At 35.9% G+C, this 23,723-nt stretch overlaps 1 protein-coding gene across 4 annotated transcripts in view; it reads left to right on the top strand.

Annotated features, from left to right (window-relative positions):
• The window catches only part of pde4cb (phosphodiesterase 4C, cAMP-specific b), an 88,556-nt gene extending 67,309 nt beyond the window's left edge, over positions 1-21,247 (top strand). For all 4 annotated transcript variants that reach the window (XM_084101963.1, XM_084101965.1, XM_084101964.1 and 1 more), the window contains 14 exons: positions 5,429-5,605; positions 7,731-7,767; positions 8,085-8,155; positions 8,287-8,336; positions 8,529-8,641; positions 11,928-12,021; positions 13,186-13,349; positions 13,428-13,526; positions 14,066-14,230; positions 14,333-14,432; positions 14,565-14,719; positions 17,491-17,613; positions 17,904-18,086; positions 19,565-21,247. In XM_084101963.1, coding sequence (XP_083958089.1) covers positions 5,429-5,605; positions 7,731-7,767; positions 8,085-8,155; positions 8,287-8,336; positions 8,529-8,641; positions 11,928-12,021; positions 13,186-13,349; positions 13,428-13,526; positions 14,066-14,230; positions 14,333-14,432; positions 14,565-14,719; positions 17,491-17,613; positions 17,904-18,086; positions 19,565-19,960 — 1,927 coding nt within the window. In that variant the 3' untranslated portion in view covers positions 19,961-21,247. The remainder of the gene's footprint in view (positions 1-5,428; positions 5,606-7,730; positions 7,768-8,084; positions 8,156-8,286; positions 8,337-8,528; positions 8,642-11,927; positions 12,022-13,185; positions 13,350-13,427; positions 13,527-14,065; positions 14,231-14,332; positions 14,433-14,564; positions 14,720-17,490; positions 17,614-17,903; positions 18,087-19,564) is intronic.
• The last annotated feature ends 2,476 nt before the right edge of the window (positions 21,248-23,723 follow it).

The following is a 23,723-nucleotide window of genomic DNA, read 5'->3' as shown; positions in this document are numbered from 1 at the left end:
CACAACTGCTGTTTCTGTCCTTTTTTTATTGCCAAAAATAGTGTTTTTTAAAACGCTGAACCGTCTCTTTAAGACCACAAAAAACGTGAGACTTTCAGACGCACACTCCAACTTCACCTCAGCGCCAGGCGCAAGTCAAACGAGTGCGGAAATGTGCAAGTGCCGCATGAGCTTCAGCAGAACATCAGACAGTGATATGCACATAGTAAATATAAAGTCAATCTTTCTCAACTGGTGAGTTGCAAGACCGTTTCGAGTAAGTCAAATAGTGTGCAGTCACCAACAAACGTAATTCTCTTTTTTTCTGATGCTACTTTTATTTTAGAAAATGTGTGTGAAAGCTTGTGACACTTCTGTGAGATGCTGAGAAAAGCGCATTATTCAGTTGGCTATCTTCGGTAAGATGAGATGTTGTCAGGCCAAATGTCAGTAAAACTAACTAACTTTTCTGTCATACGTCTGACAGCCGTTGAACTGTGCTTGCGGTACGCACATTACGCGCAAATGTGGTGTGCTGTAGTAGCCGTAGTTGTCGTCAATTAACTCATGTAAGAATCAAAAAGGCGATTAAAGCTGTCAAAACTGCATGCATGTATTTGTTATATATGCGTCACATGTGTCTGAATATTCTGCTATGTGAGATCAAAATATAAGGCACAAATTGATATGTAATGTTTTAATGTCCAAATACATATGAGCACTGTGCATTTGTACTAGAAGATAGGCATTCATTTTGCGTTAATTTGTAAAGGACAAACAAAAATGGATAATTTTTAAATCCATAAAATAACTAATTTTACATTCTGGCAACATTACATTATGAAAAATATAACATTTTACATTAGCCTATGTCATAGTTCGAATTACAGGGGGTACTGGGGGGTACTATACCCCCCAATGAAGACCCCAAAGGGACAGAAATATCAGTTTTGGGGGGATCAGATCATTTTTCTGATATTGTGAAAAAATATAATTACAGTTACAATACAAGTCAACTCCTATTTTCACTGTAGGAACATTTTAATGTAAAGCGATTTCAGACACCCCTAATGTGGACCGTACCATTTTTAACCACCGTGGCTAAGCAATGGAGATAGAGAACGACTTCAACTTCTCAAGCAAGTGTCAATGTTGAACAACAAAACGCTAATTTCATAAAGTATCATTCTTTTCAACATTCCTTATTTGTATACTCAAAAATATTTAAAATAATCTAATTTAATACAGTTATAATTTTTCAATGTAAATTATTTAATTTTATTGGTAACAGCCTAGTGTCTAATTATTTTAATTGAATATATTTATCAAATTTAAGAATTTGAAATGAAAGATGGAGCATACATTTAATAAAATTAGGGGGAAATGGCCTTTATAAAAGTACAAAAAATTGAGTGTTTCCAAACAGTGATGTAATGAAACATTGACAATTTAAGCTTGAAGGGAGTAAAGCCTCTGTTAAGGCTATTAAGGAAATGTAATTTTGCCAAAAGAAGAACTTTTATTTTAAATAAATGTTCATTTTAAATCAGCCTACTTCAGTGTGATATGTTACCATATTATCATGCTTAACACTGAGAATTTGAATAATTGTAATGTGATGATCAGATGCAGATATCTAAATCAAAGAATATAGGCGGTTTGCGGGTGGATTATTTATTTTTAATAGTGGATTCGGGTGATTCCAAAGTGCACCAGCAGTGGCGGACTGGGACAATAATTCAGGCCGGGAATTTGACTCCACTGCCAGGCCACCTCTGCTGCTGCAGTCACCACCACCCTATTCATGTAATCTACTGGACTGATAAACTTGTAGGCTAACCCTATTAATGTAACAGGTAGACTACCAGATGCAATATAAATGAATAAAAAAATAACCCTTAAAAACTCACTAGGAATACACCATTTATACTACCAAACCAATGACAAATAGAAAATTGGCTTTTTAAAAGAGATAATAAGAGACACATTCACATGTTGAAATATTTACATTTTATGTATTTTCAGTGCTCAAAAGGGGTGGGCGATATGGCAAAAATATAATATCACAATTTTTTTCAGAAAAATCACGATTCACGATTTTATCACGATTCTTTTTTTAATGTTGGTTTTACTATTTTGTGACTGAGCATTACAGCCAAACTAATGTCCATATTTTAAAAACAAAGCCTTAGGTAACAAAATATAAAATAAAAAAGAATAGCAGACAGGGGCGAAGATATTTTTTTGTCATTTTCTTTGTTATTAAATATTAAGATCAAAGATACACATTACTCATACACAACTTAATATACAAATTAAATAAACATTTGCTTTATGTTTTCAGCTACAGTAGGTGTATTTAACAGTAGCATTGAAGAAAGTAATTAAAATAACAAAAATAACAAATATGAAAATAAAACAAAACATAGACTTCACTGTATAAATTATACATTGATACTTATTAAAGCTACTATTAAAAATTATCAGTCAGGAGCAGTGAGTGATTTTCTCTTTGCATTTTGTTGTTTTTTAACATTAAAGGGATAGTTCTCCTAAAAATGCTATTTGTCATAAGTTACTCTCTCAAGTTGTTTTAAACTCGAATAAGTTTCTTTCTTTTGTTGAAAATAAAAGTTATTTGGAAGAATGTGGGTAACCAAACAGTTGATGTACCCCAGTGACTTCCATAGTATATTTTTCTCCTATGGAAGTCAATGGGGACCAGCTACTGTTTGGATAGCCACATTCTTCAAAATATTAATATTAGAAAAATATTAGAAAATATTAAAAGGAAATTAATACAGGTTTGGAATAACATTAGAGTGCGTAAATAATGAGAGAATTTTTATTTTGGGGTGAACTATCCCTTTAAGGAGAAGCGGCATCGTGTTTACTATTACTACTGTCTCTTTAAGAGTTGCGCGCGACGCGTCTATTATACACGCATTTGACAAGCAGATTTTCTCTAAATTTTCTCAAGTTTGCGTTCACTTTAGACATAATCGACTTTGTTTATGTAAACCTTGTGTGTATTTGACAGTATTAGCACAATAAGACTCAAAGGATAACTTTGTCCAGTATCCAGGCGCTGGTAGACAGGCTTTTAGTGCATGTGAACTTCACATGTACGCGCTGAGAAACGCACACGTTAGAACAGCGCATCAGCACGCGAATTAAATGTTTAACCGACAAGGCATTAAAGCACATGCAAATTATGAACTTTTGTAAACTGCAGTGTCCCGTTCCGCAGCGTGTACGTCGCGTTGTTCAGGATGTTGGGACAGAGGCGCCAGAACAGCAACTGATAGAATGCACCACGATTCTACGATATTTCTTCAAAAGCAGATCATGGAGACATTTTAATCGTCCACGATCAAAAATCGTCATATCGCACACCCCAATGCCAAATTATTATAAATATAATGTAAATGTAATCTTGACCGACCTGTTCCCTTACTGGCGAACATGGCTGGGATTTTGCAGCAGCTTGCTGCGTCTGCATTCGTAGTTGCACACCAGCCTATCACATGCCAGGCTGATGGTCTGCACAGCGGCAGCCGGCAGGCCAGAACGACCGTCAGGCCACCGGGAAATGTCCCGGTGCTCCCGATGGCCAGTCCGCCCCTGTGCACCAGATTAATGAATTTATCTTTAAAATGTACAAAATTTTCTTCCGGGGGGGCCTGCCCCCGGACCCCCCTAGAGATACCAAGCTCCACCAACAAAAAAATGTGGGGAACACATTAGGCTATATAATGATCTACAAAAAAATACACATTTAATTATCTTATTATTAAAATACATTATTATGATTTTACCACCTCCGCCTCATTTTGAGCCAGGAAAAACCCTGAAATAGGCAATAGGCTTCTTGTAAAGGTATTACTTTTACTAGTAATTAGAATGGTATTTCAGTGCACTTAACTTCTAACTTTTGGGAGTTGATCAAAACAGTTCTCTTTTGGATATATAATAACAATGAGATATTCTGTAGCCTACTGATTATCAGTTTGTCGCATGTTTAGACCTTGTATGTGTGTTGCACAACACATGTTGCACTTGGCGATCACGGTGGGGATTGATATGGTAGTGGACCATGATGGTCATAGAAGAAGTGAAGGAGCAGTACCCTCCCATTATGGTGGGGTAATTCGCACTCTGGCCTATGTGCTGTTGACTTCCGCCTTGTTCACAGTCTTGCACATGGGGATTCAAAAGAGAACTTTTGTTTTCCTTTTTAATTTAGGTATGATAGAACTGTTGCAATTATTTATTTTGACAACTAATATCGAAAGTTAAAAATTTTTTTTGACAAACTCAGAATTGATTGAAGAGTTCATTGATTATATAAAACGCATTGAAGGTTGAATAATCTTTGGACTTCAGTAGTTATATGTAGTTATCTGTTATCTGCAATAGAACAAGCTATTGGAGATTTTGAGAACCAGAACCAAGCTAACTGAGCAAGTTGAACTTTAGCTATATTGTGTGCCCTTTTATTACTATTTAATTAATTTTAATATGAGGTGGTGGGTAATAATACAAAAAATATAAAACTCACTCAGTATTCCATGATTCCTAATTCACTACTATCTCAATTACAATTTAGTACAAATGAACTTTATTCAGTTGTGTATGCACTAAAACAGTCCAATTATTGTCAAATTATTTTTTAGGATAAATTAAGATTTCTGTGCCACCCCAGACTGGTTGCTGGCCCTTGCCTGGCCACCCCTATGAAAAAATCCTGGCTCCGCCACTGGTGCTAACTTTGTTAAGAAATTGTTAAAAGTATTGAAAAAAATTGTCATAGCGATCGTAAAAAAAACTTTAAACTGTTTGCATCATTGTATCATTATTTTCTTGTTGATCACTGCAAAGCTTCTTTGAAACAATCTGTATTGTATAAAGCGCTATAAAATTAAAGGTGACGGGACTTGTCTTCTAGGGTTTTACTAGGTGCTGATAAGGCAATATTTTACCTTAGAAACTAAAAATAGACCCTCAGCCACTGAACCTTTACCACAGATATTAATAAACCAGAAGCCCTGGCTCACTTTCTCTTCAAGTCAGTCTAAATCAGAGCTGAGAGTCCTTGAATTCAGACCTACAGACAGTCTAGCCGAGGCCTGTTACTTCTCTTTTTGAGCTTGTAGTCCAGAGGACTTCATTCACTAGAAATCATGAATGAAACAGTTTCTTTCAGAACATAAACTTGTGTCTTCTGTCTTCATCACAGACGTAACGTAAATAAACAAAAAATAAACTTGTGCTTGCTGTTTAACTGAGTTGCTAGAATACCAGTGTCTATTCTGAAACAAAAGATAATTGCATCTATGTTGCAATTCTCAGTATTCCTTTGATCAAATGTTGGGCAGTTTCTTCTTTTTAGTTGTCCAAATGTTTTATTCAGATAACTAATTTCTTCTCACCTGTATGTCTGTTGCAGTTTCGATGTGGAAAATGGGTTGTCAATCGGACGCAGTCCACTGGACACCAGTCCCAGTTCTGGTCTGGTCCTCCAAGCAAACAGCCAGAGGCGAGAGTCTTTCCTTTACCGCTCGGACTCGGATTTCGACATCTCGCCCAAGACGATGTCCAGAAACACCTCGACTGCCAGCGAGCTGTGAGCTTTTATCACATACTAAAGCAAAATATGTCATAGTACTCTGTCATTGAACTGAGTCAACTCATTTTCTGTTCAGAGTGATTTCTTTCTTAATTATTACTTCATTTTTTGGCATGTAGCTCTTGAGAGTAGCTCTAGAAGCAAGTGTGGGATAGATGTTGTAATAGTGTAAATATAAAGTCAGTGTGAAATACCATTCACAACATATGTATTTATAATTAAAACAAGAAATGCTTAAAAAAGAAAAAATGTAAGATGGGATTGGGAGTGCAGAATTAAGAAATAAACCTTTCATTAAAAATGTCAATCAATAAAGTGCCGGCAGAGCAGGAAGCCTTAGGCAAGCCGGCCGAGCAGGGGACCATGGTGGAGTTGGCAGAGATGGATTACCTTTAGGTAATCAGCATGGATGAGGACTAGGGTGGAGCAGATGAAACCAGAGGATAAGGAACTATGGTTACCATGTCCATGATGAAGGAGAGGGACACAGTTTTTTTGGATGATGAAGATGAGGATGTGGGGGAGAGGCCTCCGTGGCTGAGATGAGGGAGCAGACAGTGGCCTCCATGGCTGAGACAAGGGAGCGGAGAGTGGCCGTGACAGCGGTCACCGGACTTAAGACCAACCAGAATACCTGACTTGGGACAACCTTACCACCCGACTTGGGACCACCTAGATGACCTGACTTGGAAACACTGGACTTGGAACCACCCTGACTACTGGACTCAGGGCCACTTGACCAGAGAGCTCTGGGACCACCGGACCAGGGACCACTGGACCTGGAAGCTCTGGGCCTCTAGACTTGGGAGCTCTCCAGAGTGTTCAAAGACAGACTTCTTCCTCCTCCTTCACCTCCTCTTCTGTACTGCGGTCAATGTGGTGCCCCGGACTGGAGGATGGAGGGTTAGAGGGAAATCTTAAGTGGGATCTGGAAGTTCTAAGATGACTACAATGGACTGTGGAGGCCCTGGAGAACCTTGATTGAAGCAACTAAGGGTCCTCATCCACTTCTTCCACGGTTGAAGGGGGATCCATCCGATTGAAGGGCCAAATCCAGAAGTGGGCAGAGCATCCCTCAAGGATCACTGGATGGCAGCAGTGATCTGAGGGGTTTGTTAATGCTGGCTCTGAAGAAACTTATGAGTATCATCCTTATAATTCCTCGAGGGTCCTGGGTGAGGCTAATGAGAAGGAATGCAGGAGTGATGAAAGTTCAGTGTGTTTGGTCTGGTCTTCTGACATGGAATAATGTTTTGAAATGTTTTTTGGGATGACAGATAACGCCGGTAAGTATATTGATGATAGATAAAACAACACCAGCACTTAACTTGAGAGTAACACTACTTTTTAGTCGGATGAGACGAGCACACAGGGAGACAAGACAGAGGGAGTAATCACAGCGGATCAAGGAAGGAGTAGACAGACAATAGAGAACGATGGAGAACAGAGATGATGGAGAAATCTAGATAAGTATATCCAACAGGTAAGATCAACACAAGAGTCTCAGCAGTCTTTTGTAAACAACAACGAGACCAGAAGTGTGAGTGTTTGAGCAAAGTATAAATGCTGTCCCTGATGAGCATTGTTATATTACTACATACATCAAAATCCAATGGCAATGAAAAAAATTAATTTACATTATTTACATTTATTTTTATTTTTATTTATTTATTGACACCATACATAAATTAAAACCATACTAAATCATGAAATTTGTTTATACATTAAGAAATAACATGTAAATTATTTTCCATTGGACTTAGATCCAAACATGGGCTACTGTATATTTATTTACTGACACGTTGTGATTTATTTATTTATTGATGCTTTTAATGAAAAATGTGTTTATTAATATGGCACTCCCAATCCTACATAGATGTATCCATCAGGAAATTATGTTATTGTTGATTGGAGGGAAATTGGTTAAAGGGAATTTTTGACATCAATGGCAATGCAATGTTGTTTAAGAGTCGGAGTGAATTATTACATGTGCAGTCTTGTCAATATTTTACAATAAAACTAGGCAAGTGCTTTAAGAAAGTAAATTTGGCCAATATTGATTTCTTGTTAAATATTAATTAAATAAATTAATCTGTCATGACTGTTGACTTCTCTTTTGCAGTCATGGGGAGGACATGATTGTAACACCTTTTGCGCAGGTCAGTTGGGTGCAAATTTGGTAAATGTGTAAATATATTTGTAATTTCACAAAGGTTCCAAATAATTGTGCAAGGCAATATGTGCATTCTATAGTGCAGATGAATGTGTAACACTTACACATATGTCTTACAAGTTGTGTAACAGCTGTAGCTCTTCATTGTGTGTGTGTGTGTGTGTGTGTGTGTGTGTGTGTGTGTGTGTGTGTGTGTGTGTGTGTGTGTGTGTGTGTGTGTGTGTGTGTGTGTGTGTGTGTCAAACCTACAACATGTCCATTAATCGATAAAGTATATATATTTGTGTGTGTACTGTACTGTAGGTTCTTGCCAGTCTGCGTACAGTGAGGGGTAACGTTGCAGCTTTAACCCACATGCAAGATAGAAGCAACAAGTGAGTCTGTAGACAAAACATCTTCAGATAGTCAGCAAATGGAATGATTAATGAGAAAAATATTTATAACAACTGTCTCATGAGGTCTCTTAAATCTTGTTTTTTTTTTTATAAATATATATATATATCAGGAGACCGTCAGGCACTAACCCTCAATCTGCCTGTAAAACAAACCAGACTGGTGAGTGGAAGAACATGAGCTGGTCTAGCCAAAGATGAGGATTTATTTTTCTTGCTGTAGATCTCAGATTTAGACGTAAAGGTTTGAACATCTGAGTAGTCACCAGAAATGAAAATGATGTATTTGAGGCTTATTCTAACATTATTTAAAAGAACCAGGACTGTTTTTACATCTAAGGGTTTGTTTTTCTAGATGAGTCATATCAAAAACTCGCTGTCGAGACTCTTGAAGAGCTGGACTGGTGTTTGGACCAGCTGGAGACCCTGCAAACACGTCACTCTGTCAGTGAAATGGCATCCAATAAGGTATTTAAAGCAATATTTCATCATCACCACCCTACCACCACCCCCCCCCCCCCCCCACCCCCATCTAATAATTTACTCTCTTTAAAACATGAAAAGATCATAAATCTGGCTATACAGCACAGCTTTACACTTTATTAGAATACTATACTTCTGCAACCATACAATATGTCAATTTTAAAGCTTTGCAAAAAGGAAGGATTTTTAGTAAATAACTATTATTAATAGTTTTGAAATAAAGCTGAAATAAACTAATGTTGCCTTGGCAACTAACTGAAACAAAATACATTTTAATTGAAGTACTTAAATTACTAAAACAAAAATACATTAAAGTTTAACATAAAATACACATAACAGAAATATATAAATAAAAGCTCATTTTAAATATTTCTTTAATATTATAATAGTATATAAATAATACTAAAATAAACACTGCACACAATGCAATCATATGACTTCAGAAGGCTTGGAATATAGTGTATGAGTAATGAACTATGATATTTTACTAGTTATCAGAATTTAGTCATTTTTATTGGTTATTTAATAGGTTTTGGGTACAGGAAGGAGGTACATTTTGATTAAGGTTTTTTGATTATAATAACATTTAAGTAACATGAATTCAATTCACATTTGATGTTGTGCATGTTCCATGCCCAAAGCCATGCATAAATTCAGCAACAAGATAATACAAAACCAACACATTTCAGTAAAATACTGAACAGAAACTTGGACGTAAGGCAAACAATGTTGGCAGAGTGGTTTCAGTCATTACAGTACATGAGACACACTGTATATTTGACTGTACTGTCATGTACTATATTGTCAAAAGGCTCATGTTTCAGTGCTTGAAATGAGTTTTTCTGACAAAACTATTTCAGTCTTTTATTGCAATGCATCATATTCAGTTTATTATGTGTTAATCAGAGCTGTAAATCATTTTTCTGATGCATGATTACATAACCCTACCATGCACTGTAGAGTCTGAATGAGTGTTTCCTCACTGGCCTTTTGGTATGGACTCAGTTACCATAGTAACTAAGTAACATGTTGAATTTTGTGCTGTAGGGTTCTGATGGCTGATCAGTATGGAGCTTATAATATGACAAAATGATTTGAATTTGAATTGTGCAAATTTGAATTATTTGCAAGTGTAATCTAACAAAATTTAATTTTAGGTGGTAGTTTAAATAGTTCTGAATTTGATTTTTTTTTTAAACGAATATTGAACATTTGAAATTTAACAAATTGAAATGTTTTTATGGCTGAATTTTATAGACATGTATTTTCAAACAGCTAGTTTTTTTGTTCTGAATTCTTATACTGCAAATATTCAGTTTAAAAAAATACAGATTCAAGTTTTCAAGATGAAGAAATTCGGAACTTTAAATTCAGTTTTCAAAAATTCAATCTCAAAAATTCAAACTCAAAAATTCAGATCTTACAGAAAGTAGGTCACAGGTCATCCACAGGGAAGAGTAAAGGATCTCAGATAAGTCGAACAGAGCATTTTAGCTGCACTGCAGTAGTTTTCTGCCGCAAACGCAGTGGTGGTTCAAGAGAATCCGTGTATCTTTCGTTCAGTCGTTTTTTTATTTAATATTAAGAGTAGAAAAAATGAGAAAACAGCTTGAGTATTAGATTTCTAACATTCTAGTAATAATAGTCTGCTGCAGCAGTTGCACGGAGCTTACAAAACGCGTGTATTGCAACTATAGGCTACATTTAATTTTCTCATCAAACAACTAGACTAACGAATGGCTCGGTACAACAGAAGAGCCTAGAAAGGGCTTTTTCTCTGTGTAGACCAGCAGTTGGTCTGAATTTGCTATAACCTATAGCCTATTTTCTGGACTGTATAGGCTAAGTCACGTTTTATCATGACACACGCTGTGATTTATTCCAAAGTGACTCAGGCATATATAATGCATTTAACGTTAAATAATCTAAATGTTGACTTTCAAAAGTAGGCGCGCCAAGAAGGCTATTCTCTGTATTTTGGTTCATTTTTGGTGAGCGCCAGAAAGATCTAAAGAGACCGAGACGCGCTAAAGCAGCGCATCATGTTGTTTTATTTATTTTTCAATGGCATGATATTTTGTAGTCATTTTGAATGTACACAAATAAAAATATACATTTTACTGTTTCGGATGATGTCATATTATCTGTATGACTATAAATAACAGAGTATTAAGTTATTTCCCAGCAGTGGAACAAATCCAAGTGATGGCGCTCACGCATCGCGCTCTCACACAACATAGTAGGCTATCAGTTCTGGCGTTGCTTCATATCGCAGACTGCTCATTATCAAAATGAAACACAGTCAACCAAACATATAAAAAGTTATTCTGCCTAATTTAATTGGTCTGTTGTACAATATAAAGGGCAAGCTGTGCCGCACACAGTCCTACTTGTTATTCCAAACATTTCCCTTGCTGTGAAGACGCTGATTTAGCCTATACGTGTATTTTGGGACTCGACTGAAGTATGACGCCTTTTTATTTGTATTATAATATAATATATTAAAATACATAATCTTCTGAGTTTTATGATGTAGGCCTTGTGTGTTTTATTTTAATTAAAATGTATAATAATTTACATCTCAAAAGGATGCGCTTTGTGTATTCTCTGACATTACATTTATTTATTTCATTAATATTGAGTATCAATTGATGTTAAACAAAACTGTGTGTTATTTTCTCTGGCAACTAAACTTCCAAAATAAATAATAATAAAAAAATAAAAATAAAAAAAACTTCCAAAGCAAAGCCATTGTGCGTTCTCTCCGCGCTCCGCAGCTTTTCTGAATCTGAAGTTCCGAATTTCTTCATCTTGAAAACTTGAATCTGCATTTTTTTAAACTGAATATTTGCAGTATACGAATTCAGAACAAAAAAACTAGCTGTTTGAAAATACATGTCTATAAAATTCAGCCATAAAAACATTTCAATTTGTTAAATTTCAAATGTTCAATATTCGTTTTAAAAAAATCAAATTCAGAACTATTTAAACTACCACCTAAAATTCAATTTTGTTAGATTACACTTGCAAATAATTCAAATTTACACAATTCAAATTCAAATCATTTTGTCATATTATAAGCTCCATAGATCAGTGGCAATGTTCATAACACTAGTTTTCTTCCGGACTGTGTATATAATCTACTGTTCACAGTTACATTTATTGTATCATTTGCTGTCGGTATTACATTGAAATTAGTTCCAAAATACAATAAATGGAGTTTTGTGATTAGAATATAATGTTTCACTTTTATTTGTTGTATTATTTTTAGTTTAAAAGAATGCTCAACAGGGAGCTAACTCAGCTATCTGAGACCAGCCGGTCAGGAAACCAGGTGTCGGAATTCATAGCAAGCGCAATTTTACGTGAGTGACTACTTAATGTAATTTAAATGTAATTATGAGACAGGATTTGTAATAACATTGTGTGTTTACTATTAACTCTTTCCCCGCCCTGAAGTAATTACTCAAATTCAAAGTAAGTACCTACTCAAGAGAGTATGCGATTTCGGTCGCAACCCAAGTGTGTTGCACAAGTCCTGAAAAGTGAAACCTAAAACGTTTCGATCGCCCCCCGGTGGCTGGATGCAGTATAGGTCATAAACCCCACACTCTCCTTGTAATCTAATGGGACGTGAGACAAACTAAACAATCAAATTACACTTCAAATTATTTTTTTCCAAAGATGGTTTCTGTCATTTAGGAAGCTTTTTTTATCACGCTGATGTAAGTTCAAGTGTTCGTTTTTTAAATAAGTTTGGTTTTAGTTGATGTTATAAAAACAGGGTTTGACGTCATGATTGACAGCTTAGATTGACAGCCTCTCTGAGAGAAGTAGTCCCTGAGGCACCAGCTGACTTTTTTTGGGATCTTCGGCCGAAGATTGGAGCTTCAACTTTAATTTCTACATTTCCATAACTGTTTATTTTACACCCACATAATGAGTTGTTCTGCAGTAAACTTTTAAGATGCAGAAACAACAATGTATATGTAATCATATGCATATGTAAAATAACACGATCATCAACATTAAACAGCATATAAATCAAAACTGCCTAATGTTACTGAATTAAATGTCGACCCAGGATGAGTTACAGGACTGTGCAAGCTTTAGGGGTGTTAAGGACTCAATCTACTCCATGTATGTTTTAATCATAATACTGAATCCGATCCAGAAGTAGTCTTTGACAAAAATGTTTTCTCAGCTTTTTGCTCAAAATGTTGCTTTTTTTATGAAACTTACCCATATTCAATTGTCAAAAAGAAAAGAATGTATGTTTTTTTTTTTTTTTCAAAGCAGAGGGTCTGTTCTCTCTTTTGATATATTGCATGTTCAGATATTCATACAACAAAATATTCTGGGGACCATGACATTTTTGTAAAAATGATCAAAAACACTGGCGGTGGCTGGCAACTTTTTTTTTTAAACGCTGGCGGGGAAAGATTTTATTCAGATTTTTAAACTGTGTCTTCCTTTCAGTCTGAATGCAGCTCAGGGCTTTTCACATACTTTTTGTGTTTGTGTTGCAGAAAAACAGCATGATGTGGAGATTTTGTCAACAACTTGTAAGGAGGAGAAAAAACGGCGTCCAATGTCTCAGATAAGTGGAGTGAGAAAACCCAGCCTGAGTCTCCCACCAACAAGCATCCCACGATTTGGTGTCAACACGCAGCACGAGAGCCTCCTGGCCAAGGTATCCATTCATTTCATTTTATGTCTATTTATTCGTGCTATTCATTGGAGAAAAAAATACCATATTTTTTTACCCCAGGGCCTTGAGGACATGGATCGATGGGGTATAGATATTTTTAAGATAGCAGAGTATTCTGGGAATCGGCCACTGACAGTCATAATGTACACCATTTTTCAGGTAAGATTTTTGAATGTCTTTGCTGCTTTGCTATTGTATTTCCAACAATATAACAATATATATATATATATATATATATATATATATATATATATATATATATATATATATATGAAGAGTTCAGATGCAAAAGCCTCTAAGTGCCATCTGAAATTTTCTTCTAAAATGAGCTTTTTTTTTTCAAGCTCGTATGTTGAAGTTCAGTAATTTCACTTTAATGACAATTAATGGGTCATTTTCATTGCCATTAAAGTGAAATAACTGAACATAAACATACAAGCTTGATCAAAATGATCATTCTAGAATAAAATTTCAGATGGCACTTAGAGGCTTTTGCATCTGAAGTCTTAATATATAGCCTTGATTTAAAAAATACAGTAGATAAAGCCATTGTTGGAAAAACTTCCAAAAGAAAAAGCTCATAGTTTGATCATTGGTGTGAAGCATTAACTGTAAATAGCTTTCCTTTGTATTTTTTATTTATTTTTTATGTTGATTTTAACTGCAGATTTGACTCTTTATGTACTCTTAATTCTCAGGAGCGAGATTTGCTCAAAACCTTTAAAATCCCATCGGACACGTTCTTAACTTTTCTGATGACTTTGGAAGACCACTACCATGCAGACGTGGCCTACCATAACAACATCCACGCAGCAGACGTTGTACAGTCTACACACGTTCTTCTCTCCACACCTGCCCTAGAGGTCTGCATGGATGTGTACACACATACACAGTGCTCACGGGAATTGACCTAAACACAAACATATCCTGGTATTGACAATGGTTTATTTATTTTTTACTTTCAGGATGTGTTCACTGATCTTGAGATCATGGCTGCTCTGTTTGCCAGTGCTATTCATGATGTGGATCATCCAGGAGTGTCCAACCAGTTCCTCATTAACACAAGTACGATTCTGACAAACCATTAAAATGACTCCCTAATTCATTCACTTAGGCTCTCTCCCCAACACAAATATATGAAAGACTATCTAAAAACCTAGCTGGACCCCTATGTTGTTTTTATCTTCACTCTTTCAGACTCTGAACTGGCTCTCATGTATAATGATGCCTCAGTGTTGGAGAATCATCACTTGGCTGTCGGCTTCAAGCTTCTACAGGATGAAAACTGTGATATCTTTTGCAATCTCAGCAAGAAACAAAAACAGTCCCTGCGACAGTTGACTATAGATATGGTGATTCTTTGTGATATATTTGTGAATATCATCATTAAATGTTAGAGTAAAGGCCCCGATATACTCACAGCGAAGTTCTTTTTCGTTCTTCGCTTAGGGGTAAAACGAAGTTCGAAATACGTAACCAATGATATACTGTTAGCGAATAATCAACACCGCCCACACTGCTGAGAGCGACTGTTAGATGAATATGTAAATATGTGCTGTGCACTTTACCTCTCAATAACAAAATAAACACACAACAAAATTGAGAAAACAGCAAGCATTTTTTAATAAAGCATAAGAAAAGCATCTGATCATAGCAACGTGGATATGTTTGCACGAGCTCTGCAATTCGGCACTCACGTTTATTTATATAGCACTTTATACAATAGATTGCTTAAAATGAAGCAGCTTTACCGTATTAAACACGAAAAACCATGTCAGTGTCAAGTACAACTTAATTTTCTACTATAAAGCAGCTCTCCAGTGTGAAGACGGACTGAACAGGAGAAATGAACCAGAAAAGATTTCCGCGCGAAAGAAGGTGGAGCCTCCGCGCACACCTCCTTATTACGTAATCGCCATGAACCAATGGTAGTTTAAGATGTTTACCAGCCGCAGCGAACTTTTATTTCGAACTCCCAGAACGAATTCCAAACGAACTTCGTTTTGGCCTGATTTTGTTCGAAATGACATCACAGCAGTTTGTTCTTTGATTTCGCTTGAAGTATATTGGGGCGTTAATACTATACTTGTGTACAAACACTTATACATATATATACAGACTACTGATGGTTATAGTAATGATTCAGTAATGATTTTGATTCAACTTAATGGGCCCTATCTTGCACCCAGCGCAATTGACTTTGTACACCGACGCATGTATCATTCCTATTTTGCACCCGCGCACAGCGGACTTTTCCCTCCACAGACACACGTCGGTTAACTAAGAAATACACTTGCGCTCCTCGGGGCGGTTCAGCGCAAAGAGGAGGCGTGTTCCGGCGCAAACGTTCCCTGATGCTATTTTGCAGGTTTAGAAAACAATTCCGCCACTGACCGAAAAAAAATAGTTTAAAGTCAGTGGCGCGTTGCGCATGTTATTCATATGCTATTTTAAGGGCGCATGCTTGGCCATAATCAATGTAGCGTGTGCACAACAGAAGCAGCAGTTTTCATTTTTGCAAAGAATAATCATACATTATTACGATAGATAGATAGATAGATAGATAGATAGATAGATAGATAGATAGATAGATAGTTTATTATAAAAGCATACATCTAGCTTACATTTACCCAAATTATACATTTACCCAAATTATCATACACCTGTTTAACCGAAGCTAATTTGGGTGTGTTTCTCCATCCCCAACGTCACTTCTCTGTGTTTTACGGCCCTGACGAGAACGTCGGTCTCCTCGGCTGTGAACTGCTCCTGGCGTGCGCCTGGCAAATCCGCCGTTATAATAGGAATCCGCTTTAGAACAAGCGCGCCTGCTCTTAAAGGGAATGTGAGATGACGCTCTGATTGGTTTATTTCACGTTAAGCCCAAACCACACCTATGAATAATGAAGCTACTTCAGACCAACCCATTTTAGATTTGCGTCGGGCGCAAGAGTCATTTATCCCGCCGGTATAATAGCAACAGCGCCCAAGACCCGCCCACAAAGTTACTTGCGTTTCGCGCTTGATACTTGCGTTTCAGACCGTTAAAATAGGGCCCAATGACTTTTACTTTTTTAAACAAGCACCAAATATCTGATCCTTCATATATTTTATCATATACTATTATTGATATTTTATTTAATTATTTTATAAACAAAAATACTTATCATGAATGATACCATGATGCTATTTTGGTCACATTGTTTAAAGTACTATTATTACAACAAAACTCTGTTCTTAATGTGTATCTTAACTACACCGAATCGAAATTACACTCATTTACCTTTTGTGGACCTTAAAGGAGCTGTATGTAAGAAATGTATTTCAATTAATCATAAAATGGCCCTGATATGTCACTAGACATTAAGAAATCATGTTCATTTCAAATACTTATATCACTGACAACAGTAGTACGGCCAGGATATTGTCATTTAAAAGTGAAGTTGCAGCCCTCAACTGATGTTGATGTTGTCATCTTGTGTTTTGGCCTGAAGCTCCACCCTCCACCTATCTACCAATCACGAAGTCAGTAGTGTTTCGGCATCCGGGTTGCCAGCTCTGCTCTAGTTACCACAGCTACGTAGCAGCCTACGTTCCTGCTGGATCCTGCAGCCTATCTGGCAACCTCGAGTCAGGGGGGAGGGGGAGGAGATACACCGCTCTACAGTAATTTGAAAGTATTGCAGTACCAGTTTTGGCCACAATCTTACATACGGCTCCTTTAAGGAAAATATAACAGTGAAATATCGTAACCAGATCTGTCTGATACTAATGATGTTTCAGTAAGTGAGTCAGATTTGGTAACTGTTCCAAATGATTCAGAGAGTTAATGAGTGATTTAGACCAATGAGTTTGCCAGTGACTCATCTGTGAGTCATTTAAAAAAATAAACCAGTTCAAAAGATTCATTGATTTGTGAGTCAGACTACTACTACTACACTACTGACTGTTTGTTATTTTACAACATGTATTTCATCCAGACTGTTGATTAAACTGAATAACATAAAAAACTAAAAAAATTCCAACCCTAATAAAACGTGAAGACAAACCTTTTTAAGATGTCACATTTCAAACTGTTTTAATACTTATGGGTCTAATAGCATATTTCCTGTTGTCTTTTCAGGTATTAGCCACTGATATGTCCAAACACATGAATTTCCTGGCTGACCTGAAGACAATGGTGGAGACTAAAAAAGTGACCAGTCTAGGAGTCTTACTGCTGGACAACTACTCAGACCGAATACAGGTATTGCAGGTCCAAATACACAGTACAATTCCAGTATTAGGGATGTGAGACCCTGTATAATTTGGGGCCCCTGATAGCATCACTAAATTCAGCCCATTTAAAGCACCACAGCCACAAAAGAAATTATTCAAAGAGAGTAAACAACTTACTAAACAACACTATTTAAGTCTTTTTTCGGTTGACTAGTCAACCATCCTGAGCCACCCCTAGCTATTACTGGCTTTTTAGTGCTATTTGCACAGCTAAATTGCTAGTAAGATGTAAAACATCTTAATTCTTTCCTTCTAAAGGTGCTCCAGAACATGGTGCATTGTTCTGACCTCAGCAACCCCACAAAACCCTTGGAGCTCTATCGACTGTGGACCGATCGCATCATGGTGGAGCTCTTCAGTCAGGGTGACCGCGAGCGTGACAAGGGCATAGAAATCAGCCCCATGTGTGACAAACACACGGCTTCTGTGGAAAAAACTCAGGTATCCTGTAAAAATCGGATTATGTCTCCTATTTTAGGGGGTTTCAAAACAGTAGTGGGTTCATAAAAAAAAAAAAGAGAGAGTTTTTTTATTTTATTACAATATTTATTTTTAGGGCTGTCAAAGTTAATTTGTGCTCTTGAGATATTAATAAATTATGTTTAGTATAATGATTTCACTAAATTTGATTCATGAAATCATGAGATAAATTCAGATTTTTTTATTCTATTAAAGGCAGGGTAGGCAGGTTTTTTCTAAAAAAACTTTTTCCAAAATTTGTTTAAACTGTCTTTATATACCAATACGTAATTAAAATGTAAGTACTCTGAAAAAGAGAGTATAAAAATTTAGTGTCTGTAGTCCTCGCAGGGCTGCAATAAACACAGCTACTTATTCCATTCACTCCCACCCCCTCCCTTCTGAGCTCCTTCCAAAGCCACGCCCCCAAAACACATGAACGCGTGATGCCGACCGCTCAGCTGGAGGAGGACGTTTGCCTTGTTTGCCTTCGCTGACTGTATATGCAGGTACTGGGAATTTTGACTGCTCTTTCTCTGCCATAATTGTGATTCTTCCTAGCTTCCGTGCCTCTTCCCCTCCTCGAGTCAAACGGGTGCGCGCATGTGGGCAGCTCCTGTAGCGGCAGGGGTGGTAGCCATGGTAGCGAGGGAGAGTGACAGTCGCCCAGCCAATCATTTCATTCGTTCCGAATGGAAATAAGTAGCTGTGTTTATTGCAGCCCTGAGAGGACTAGAGACACTCGATTTTTATACTCTCCTTTTCAGAGTACTTACATTTTAATTATGTATTGGTATATAAAGACAGTTTAAACAAATTTGGGAAAAAGTTTTTTAGAAAAAACCTGCCTACCCTGCCTTTAATATCAATATTTTTAACTGTTTGTTAATAAATAAATAGTAGAAAATATGAGTAAATAAAACATTTGACAATACAATAGCCAATTATTATTATAAAAAAAAAAAAGTCTTTATAAAATGACAAATTTTTAGCACATATTGTATAAATTAATTTTTATACATAAAAAAAGATATAGCTGTCTTTGTATTTTAGGAAGAGGGTACACTGTAAAAAAATTGCTGTAGTTATGCAGCTGTTTGCCAGTAACTTACTGTAGATTTAAATTGATGTTATTTACTGGCAACAGTTTGTTCAAAGTTAAATGAACATTAAACATTAACAAGTCTTTATCTTTACAGAATAAAACTAAAATAACAGCCTCATGCAAAGCATTCTGGGAACCAAAATCTGAAGGAAAAAAAAACAGAAAAAGGTTGATGAAGATTTCTGGTTCCCAGAATGCTTTGCATTAGGTTGTTATTTTATAGTTTTATTCTGTAAAGACAAAGACTTGTTAATGTTTAATGTTCAAAAATGATCAAATGTGGGGATTAACAAGTTAGAAAAACCCTGTCCTATACTATACTAATGATTACCGTGTTTGATTATTGTTTCTTAAGGTGGGATTCATTGATTACATTGTCCACCCTCTATGGGAGACATGGGCTGATCTGGTCCATCCAGATGCTCAGGACATTCTAGATACATTAGAGGACAATCGAGAATGGTACCAGAGCATGATCCCGCGCAGCCCGTCGCCCACCCCCGAAGAGCAGGACTCGAGGGCCACGGTGGGCTCAGCCGGGGAGAAGTTCCAGTTCGAGCTGACTCTGGAGGAAGAGGATGGAGAGTTAGAGGCTGAAGAGGAGCACATGGATTCAGAAAGATCAGGGACTGTGACGGACACCAGGCATCCACAAATGTCCCCCCTTCAAGTCACTCCCATTTTAGACAGCGGTGAAAGAGAACTGGACCAAGAAATGACCAGCGCCTCCATCCTGCAGTTGGAAACTTAAGATGACCCAGTACCAACCACAGCAGCTCATTTGTGTTTCTAAGTAGCACTTATTCGTTTGGGGTTGAGTAGAACAACCGTTCACTAAAAACTAAAAAGACATTAGACCCAAGGTTTATCTGACCAAATAACCTGCATTTTAAAGCTCTATTTGTGTCCCAGACACAAACATTTCCAAAAGGACTGAGGATGAATGTTTTTGTGGTCTCATGTCGTATGGAGAAACATGAGTCTTCCCTTGAGTGACTGTCCATGCCAATTGCAGAGGAAAGCTGATTTACTCATTATGTGAACTTTTTCACTGGACTGTAGTATATTTAATATCCTGAACATTTTTAATAATGGATAAATTAATGTTTTGTTTTGTTTTTGCCACTGAAATGAAACGGGACAGTTGTGAGAAATATTTAAGGCAAGACACCACAGGTGAATTGGGTAAACATTTTAACTAATATATCATAATTCCCCAGTTGATTAAACACAGTACATTAAGACCATTTTTGGAACACTTTATTTTACAGCGTCTGTTACACGTTACATGTACTTGCTATAATAACAGCAGTAAATTATGCAGAATTACAAGCAACAAACCTTAAACCAAACCCTTATCCTAACCCTATAGTAAGTTATTATCGCTCAGTATTTAAAGGTATAATTACACTGTAACACGGACACATCAAAGTAAAGTGTAACCCTTTATTTTAAAGTGTCAGTGTTACAGTGTAATTATACATTTAAGTACCGAGCAATAATAATTAACTACATTAACTTACTATAGGGTCAGGGTTGTTAGAATTAGGGTTAGTTGCAAGTAATGATGCACAATTTATAGTAATTACTATAGTAACTACATGTGACGTGTAACAAGGACAAAAAGATAAAATGTTACTAAATAAAGATAAGGCCATTTTTTTAATACAAATTTTCTCAAATGTTGTTTCAATAATCTAATTCAATATGCACTAATTTGCATACATTTTCAGAACAGAAATCTGTACATTGGTTCAACATATTTTATTTTGTTGACATATTAGAGATAAAGGTTTTTACAGAGGGAGTTTTTGATATCTTTTTATCATTCCAAAGAATATTGTCAATAGCCAGAAAAAAAAGAAAGAAGCTGTATTAATCAGGCGAATGGAAGGAAGTTTTGCTTGTAGTGTCTTGCCTTAACAGGTCAGCGATAAGATTGTGAATGCTAACAACCTCAGGATAATATTGATTTCATTGTAATGTAGCAAGACTCCAAAGTGCAGTCACTAAACAATCTGCTTATAATCTTGTTTTGAACAAACAAATAAGAAAAAAAAGAAACATTTAATCTAAAAGTCAAATTTATGGACTCATACGGAGAATCCCTTTACATGTGTCTTTGTACTGAAATACCTTTATACCTCTTAAACATTAGCACTATGTATACATAATGATTATATAAATAGAAACAGGGTTGATGTTTTATCTGATTTATGAATGAATTCGAATGGTGACAGATCTTCTCATGTTTGCAAATCTAAACTCACCTAAACTTTACCCTCACGGGTGAATCAGTGTTTTACATTGATTTACTCTGGTGTGCCCATGTTAGACATTGCCAAATTGAAGATCGCCTCTGGCTGAAGTGAAAGCTGAAGTGGATCTGATATCTTTCGTGGTTTCGTGGTTGCAGGTGGATTTAAACAGTGAGTTCTGATCCCAGACCAGCGCAGACAACCCTTACTCTTAGCCAAACGCATGTCCACCTCACATAAAGGGCTTTGACAAAATGATCCTTAAGATCCTGCTCTGATATTGCCATCATTTTCAGAGCTTTTTGCCTCGAAATATTCCATAAATATCTGGTTATATACAATCAGAAACATGCTATGAAATTACAGAGGAATTTGAAGGTGAAGTGTGCAATTTAAATATATATATATATATATATATATATATATATATATATATATATATATATATATATAGTTTCCTAGTTTTCCAGTAAAGGCTACTAAAAGTAAGTCATTTGCATGTTGATATCCCTGAAAAGGGAAACCAAACTAGGATCAGAGAAAATTGTGTCAAATTGTGTGAAATCAGTAAATAAAAACATTTTAATACATTAACATGTACCAAATTTAACATTACTGCTTCATTCTAAATTCTGCTCTGAAATTACAAGACTATTGTTTGAGTAGCAAAACCATTTTATTATAAGTCTATCTATAATCTATAGATTATATTTGAACATTTTTCAGATAACATCTTATTACATATTTTATTTATTGGGGTATAATTCTCTCTTCTTCTGACCAATCAGAGATGGGGGTCTGCTTGGGAAACCTGTTGTAAAATGTTTTTTTTTTTATTATTTTTTTAAATTGTATTTATAGTAGCCGGAATTAGGCCTACACATTTCACCTTTAGTTTGTTAAGAATATGAAACCGTGATACATAATGATTTTGTTAAATAAAAAAATAAAAAAGTAGTGAGCAGTGCTGGGAGAGAAGCTGTTGCCAGATTGATACTAAATGCTAAAAGTGCCACCCAGAAGCCTTGGACACACTCATTCTCAGAGATCAGAAAAGCCAGTATAGAAATCCAAGCATACAGCCTTAAAGCACATCCGTTTAGCTTCAGTGCCATTACAACAGTGACTGTGAAACATTCAGTGTCTAAAATGAATTTTGTTGTATGATATTAACTCAACTGTGTCCTCTGTGTCTGTTTGTTAGTATTACTGATGTTGTCAAAAAAAAAAAAAAAAAAAAAATATATATATATATATATATATATATATATATATATATATATTTGTTCAGTTTGTTTACAGGTTGAGATCATGTTTCAGATAAAGGTGATCACAGAGTGTGTTTGTGTTCTCCACTGTCAGAGCCAAAAAATACTTAATTTTTAATTAAGATTGTTCTGAATTGCCAATAAAAACAACAACAAAAAATACAGCAACTATTCTGTTGTGTGTTTCTGTGTTTTAAGCAAAAATGTATAAATAAAATAGCAGCCAAGGACATGAAAAGTCCAGAACAGGCACAGTTCGACTGGCTAGCTTCGACTATATATAATCGACTACATACAGTAATCTAATCTAATCTTATCTAATCTAATCTAATATTATACAATATAATATGATATAATGCCATTGTGCAGGCAGTGTATTTCAGAGCCATTGAGATGAACAGGAATGCTAATAGGACTCTCCTGGTACTATTATAGTCCTCTGGTGGTAAGCAGTATTAGAAAGACAGATTCTCAGAAAGCATTTGATTGGCCACAATATTGCATGAGCCCTAGAATGCAAGATGATTCACTAATATTTTTGCTCTGTTTTTGTGTAAAATGAAGAATGCAGGTACAATTTTACCTTTTTAAATATGAATTAAACTTCATTTAAACTTCAGCATTACACTCGCATTTAGATGACCTCAAAGCGAACAGACATGCCACAACACTCATTTTAATTTTATGGGGTCCATATGCTCCATAAAGACTTCTCATAATTTGAGTAAACATGAATTTGAACACTGGATGGCGCTAAAATAACGCTAATTGATGTATTAAATACAACACAATAATAGAATAATATTATTATAGTTATATTACTTTATTATTATAATATAATAGGCCCTACATATATAATATAATAATATTATCAGGAGGAAATAATATTATTATAATGTCAAGAAATTATTGCGTTGAAAATCACCATGCTAACCATTGTTATGGTCAAAATAGAATAGTTACCACAGTTACTACAACATGAGAGTCA

This window comes from Abramis brama (assembly GCF_963993115.1).
Source record: "Abramis brama genome assembly, chromosome: 23".
Classification (NCBI taxonomy): Eukaryota; Metazoa; Chordata; class Actinopteri; order Cypriniformes; family Leuciscidae; genus Abramis; species Abramis brama.
The sequence above is the reverse complement of the archived record's forward strand: the minus strand, read 5'-3'. Positions and strand labels throughout refer to the sequence as shown.